This window comes from Coenobita brevimanus, chromosome 25 (genome assembly GCF_032717465.1).
Source record: "Coenobita brevimanus isolate Jiangsu-jjx chromosome 25, ASM3271746v2, whole genome shotgun sequence".
Lineage (NCBI taxonomy): Eukaryota > Metazoa > Arthropoda > Malacostraca > Decapoda > Coenobitidae > Coenobita > Coenobita brevimanus.
In genome coordinates, this window is record NC_136978.1 from 37,364,196 (window position 1) to 37,370,009 (window position 5,814).

General features: G+C 38.0%; 1 protein-coding gene across 1 annotated transcript; it reads left to right on the plus strand.

The window, feature by feature from the left end:
• The first annotated feature begins 339 nt into the window (after positions 1-339).
• On the plus strand, positions 340-1,572 carry LOC145393818 (uncharacterized). The gene has a single exon (XM_080267864.1). The coding sequence runs from the start codon at positions 340-342 to the stop codon at positions 1,570-1,572; it is 1,233 nt and encodes a 410-aa protein (XP_080123990.1).
• The last annotated feature ends 4,242 nt before the right edge of the window (positions 1,573-5,814 follow it).

The window sequence follows — 5,814 nt, forward strand, 5'->3', positions numbered from 1 at the left end:
AAATGTGCAGATTGGCCTGGGAGAAAAGTAGAGTCCCGGAGGATTGGCCCTTTAAAAATGTTGTCGATGGTCACCCATGTTTGATGGTTTATTTGTAGCTTTTCTTCCCGATTTTTTTACGTTGTTTGGAAGTTCATGAAAAAGAGGTACCTTGCAACCCTTCTCACTGGGCAGTGGTAATGTGAAGGCCAGAGCTCAGTTTGCCTGCGGGCATGGGTAGTGAGGGGAAGTGTGATGGCCTTGGTGTGCGCGTGGCTGGAGTAGGCGGGACGTTCTCTGCTTCTGTGGCTTTCTCTCGGCACTTATTCCCTATATATTGGATTGTGGAGCTTGTGCGATATGCCGAGACCAAAGAAATACGTTGCTATACGTCGCAAGGCCGCAGAACTTGCGACAAAAGCATCGGTAGCGGCAGCAAAGAAACGGAAATTAGAAGCAAGCGACCCGACACCTGTTGCTCCCTCAACCTCTCGTGGCAAAACAAGTGCTGAAATAAGGAAATCTTTAGTAGCTGAGCAGACAGTAAAGCCTGCTGGAGTTGAAAAAGTTCGTGTCATATTTGAAGAGATCATTCAAGAAATAGTGAAGACGATGTTGTGTCCCTCTTGTGCAGATAACAAGGTTGCTGTGAAGTTTACACATCACCAGACAGATACGTACATTTGTGTGAAGTGTGCTTGTGGACATGTAATAAAGGATACACTAAAGTCTGCAAAAGTGAAAGAAAAGAATTATCATCCACTTACCTTGTTGCTGGTTTACTGTGTGATGTTGTTCGGTGTTGGTTTTGTTGGAGCAGATAAACTTAATTCTTTTCTTAGTCTGAAACATTTCACAAAGAATACATACATTCGATATGCTAAGTATATCACCATGAATGCTATAAAGCACGCAACAAGTGTTCTGGAAAGAAGTAGGCGTTCTGTATATGAACACTACACACAGAAAGAGGATGCTGATCTAGTGGATGATATGTTACCTGTCAGCACGACTTTTGATGGTTCATGGCACAAGCGTGGGTTCAAGTCAAACTATGGCGTTGGTGCTGTTATTGATGTAGAAACAGGACTTATTTTGGATTATGAAGTGAGCTCTAAACTGTGTCAGATGTGCATTGCTAAGGAAAAGGCTTTACAAAATAAAAAGATCACCGAGACAGAGTATGTGTTCTGGTTGGATGAACATGACTGTGATGCTAATTATGAAGGCTCTTCGGGAGGAATGGAGGTAGCAGAAGCTATGGAAATGTGGGGTAGATCTAAGAACCATAAAATGATGTACAAAACATTTGTGTCAGATGGTGACAGCTCTGCTTACCGTGCAGTGTGTGATATGAATGAAGGTGTAGGTCCATACAGTGAAGAACAAAAAGTCATGAAAGCTGAGTGCGTAAATCATGTTGCAAAAAGACTTGGCACTGCCCTTCGTGGCTTGAAAAAGACCCGAGGAGGTAAACAGAAAAAGGAAGGAACAGTGGGAGGAAGACATAAGTTGACTCAGACAGTTATTGATCACCTGCAGCACTATTTCCAGGTGAGCCTGAACCGGAAGGTGGGCACAAGTGCAGCGTGATGAAAATCCACATCACAAGTGTGCCACGGGTGCGAAGTCATGGTGCTTCTACAACAAGAGCATAGCCCATGGAGAGGAACCGCCATCCCACACAGAAATGAGGATCTATTTTCGTCTGGAAGAGGAACAACTACAACAAGTAAAAGCGGTGTATGAGCGACTCACATCTGACGAACTGATGTCTCGGTGTCTATAGGGCATTACACAAAATCGTAATGAGCATCTCCATTCACGAATTTGGAGAATATGCCCCAAACACCGAAATGCCTCAAAGAAGATGATTGATTTTGCTGTCGCAACAGCAGTGTGCGACTACAATGTGGGCTACACTGAAAATAATTTAGCAGGTATACTTGGCATCGAGTCCACATTGTCAATGGAAAAGCATCTAAAGCAAAAGGACATAAAGATGGACTCTCCATACAGAAGAAAGATGAGGAATAAGAAGATAAGACGGGACCTGGAGTGCGCCGCTGGTGCATTCTGATGTCACAAACAAATCAGCCCATTTCTCAAAATAAGGTTTCTCTCCTTTACGTTGATACTGTATCATCAGTTTTTATGCTATTGACTTATTTTTTGTCTTTTTTGTTTGTCATTAAATTTCCTATAAGATTAAAGCAAGTTTTTCTTCATTCGTGAAATATATATATTTTACACAAGTAAATACAAAATTTTCGAAGCGTTGTGAAAATTGTTGATTATATTTTTTTCACTAATCATGAAAAGCAATTTTGAGGGAAACAAAACCTAAATTTTATTTGGAAATGATTATTCTCATTGCCAGTAATTTTAAAAAATCGTTATGTTCATTCGTTTTAGAGCTTTAGTCACTCAAAGTTAGGCTATTTTTCTTATGGATTTCACAAGTTTTAATTTTTCTTTTTTTTCTTTTTTATATATCATCTTCAAATTTTCTACACACGTAAGTATGTACCTTAGCTATAACCCATTAAAATTTCATGCAAATTAATGAAGATTTTCATTATCACTTAAAAATTCAATGTCCACACCCTTAAGCGTGTGGACATTGAATTAGTGAAAAAAATATAATTAACAATTTTCACAACGCTTCGAAAATTTTGTATTTACTTGTGTAAAATATATATTTCACGAATGAAGAAAAACTTGCTTTAATCTTATAGGAAATTTAATGACAAACAAAAAAGAAAAAAAATAAGTCAATAGCATAAAAACTGATGATACAGTATCAACGTAAAGGAGAGAAACCTTATTTTGAGAAATGGGCTGATTTGTTTGTGACATCAGAATGCACCAGCGGCGCACTCCAGGTCCCGTCTTATCTTCTTATTCCTCATCTTTCTTCTGTATGGAGAGTCCATCTTTATGTCCTTTTGCTTTAGATGCTTTTCCATTGACAATGTGGACTCGATGCCAAGTATACCTGCTAAATTACTTTCAGTGTAGCCCACATTGTAGTCGCACACTGGTGTTGCGACAGCAAAATCAATCATCTTCTTTGAGGCATTTCGGTGTTTGGGGCATATTCTCCAAATTCGTGAATGGAGATGCTCATTACGATTTTGTGTAATGCCCTGTAGACACCGAGACATCAGTTCGTCAGATGTGAGTCGCTCATACACCGCTTTTACTTGTTGTAGTTGTGCCTCTTCCAAACGAAAATAGATCCTCATTTCTGTGTGGGATGGCGGTTCCTACATCATCTTATTTGCCGATGTTTGTTCTAGCCGATAAGCGAAAAAAAAAAAAAAAAAAAAAAAACGAATAAAAGTACATTAGGCTGGTGTGAATAAACATTTTCCAACATCCTAGTTCGAATGTTTTCCATCATACAGAGAAATGTTATTAGAAGTTTTGATAGAGAATTTCATCAGCTTTCTAATGAGATTTTTGTGTTTGTGATACGATTTGTAGTTTTCGAAAAATTAGCAAAAAACTGAAAGCAATTAAAAAAAAAACTGATTTTTGTTCAGGAAGCTCTACCGCAAAAGTTTTCTTGCACGTGTTATGTTTTTATTTCATAATCTTGTGTAGAATTTCATGAACTTTCTCTTGGTACCCTCAGATTTTTTATACGCCTCATAGTTTCCGAGTAAATAACAAAAAAACTACTGGGTACTCACGGCCGTGCTGTACTTTCATGTGCGCACAATAACCGTTATATTCCCGCCTATGTAACAACGACTTTTCATCAGAGATATTACATTGTTATGTCCTGTACATACGCAGAATTCACTGAACTTTATCATGGTTCTTACACGAAATCGATACGTCCAACAGTTTTTGAGTGAATGGAGGACAAAGGTAGAATACTCCTCTGAGCACTGCATAGTTTTATGACAAGAGAGAGAAAAAAAAAACACTCCCCAGCCTTTACCTAAAAAATATGCTCCCAAAGGCTTATATTTTGGTGATGAACGTACGTAGAATTCACTGACCTTTATCATGGTTCTTACAGGAAATCGATACGTCCAATAGTTTTCGAGTAATTGGACGACAAATGTAGACTACTCCTCCGATCACTGCATAGTTTTACCGCAAAAAAAAAAAAAAAAAAAAAAAAACTGTCTTCCCTGCCCTTACCTAAAAAATATGCTCCCAAAGCCTGTTTTTATTTATTTTTTGTCATGTACAGATTGTAAAAACTCCAAGGGTTGTTTTTACAGTGCTATTAGAAACTAGACATGGCCACTAGTCTTCCTAGTTACTGATACTGAAGCTGTACTTTCTGTCATATGTGTAATATGTAGAAAACAATGCTTATTTGTGTGAAAAATACAGAAGTATTGAAATAGGTCAATATACAAATCAACAGAATTCGGAAAACTCACTTCCTCCAAGGGTGTTGAGCTGTTGGCCAAACCACCTCAGTGTATTTCTCCTAATGCTTTCAATCATATTCACATGTACACCACAACGCTCCTACACTTCTCATTTGTCAGTCTCTCCATGTGACTCCACATACCCCTCTCAAATAATTCATTTCCACTGCTCTCACTCTTGATTTGTGTCCCTCCTCGAGGTCCAAGCTTCACTTCCATACGTTAAAGTTGGTGTCACACTAGTGTTACGCAACAACTTCCATATTCACTTCTCTGTTTCTTATCACTGCTTTCAAAGAACCTGCAACCTTTCTTCCTTGTTGTACCCTTTCAAGCACTTCACCATCTAAACTTCCATCCTTACTCATCACACTACCCAAGTACTTAAACGTACTTACATTTTCCATTTCCTCCTCATCCAACCTCACTGTACATTCAGTAACTACATTTCTCTCTAATAATTTTAATCAGTATCTTTTTGTTGCGACTGATCGTTATCACATGATCTAATGTTTTGTAGTATTACTGTTACTGTATTATTATGATCATGATAGCATTATAATATAATATTATATTACACTATAATATTATAATAAAATTTTAGCTGAGAAATTATGGTTTAAATAACGGCGATTTTTAAGAAAAACACTTGCTAGTGGTTTGGGTGGTGAAAACAATCCCCGGACGTGATGGGTTAAGGATAATACAGCAGAAACAGTCACCCGGGTAATCACAGACAATGTCTGTAGGTTCACCACACCACAGGCGCTAATAGGTGATAATGGAGGAGAATTAAACTCTGAGATCTTGCAAGAAATATATTAACAATATGATATAAAAAGGTTAATGGTTTAGCCTATCATCCAGGTTCCAATGGATTGGAAGAGAGACAGAATACATTAGTGACAGATGTAATTCCTCACATTCTCAGTGAGAATTATGCAGACTGTGATTATTAGATCCCCGGAAATGAAACATCAATTAACTGTGCAACAAACAAGTTAATAGGAGGGAAGGGCCTGGCCGCAGGCGAAAATCATCTAAACTGCGCATGCGTCAGAGTCTCGTCGCTGATTGGCCCATGTTTTCTCTCAGCTGGCAGATGTAAACAACAGAATTTTAAGCAAATACAATAGTAGAAACTAACAAATTTTTGCACCTTTTGCTTGTCACAGCTTTAGATGGGTAGGCTATTATAATATTATTGTACTGTCTGTCACTCACACACAGCTTTGGAAGCTTGAAAATATATTTCCTTTAGTAATCGACGATTTATGAACGAATTTGATAATCATATTGCAAATGACATGTTTGGTGTTCAGTCGTCAGATTGGCTAAGAAGTAAATATATATTTTTTCTTGGCAACAAAAATTGTCTTAGGCTAAATACCTTATGCACGTTTCTCTTAGCCTAGCTTATTCTGCAGGAGCTGGGGCT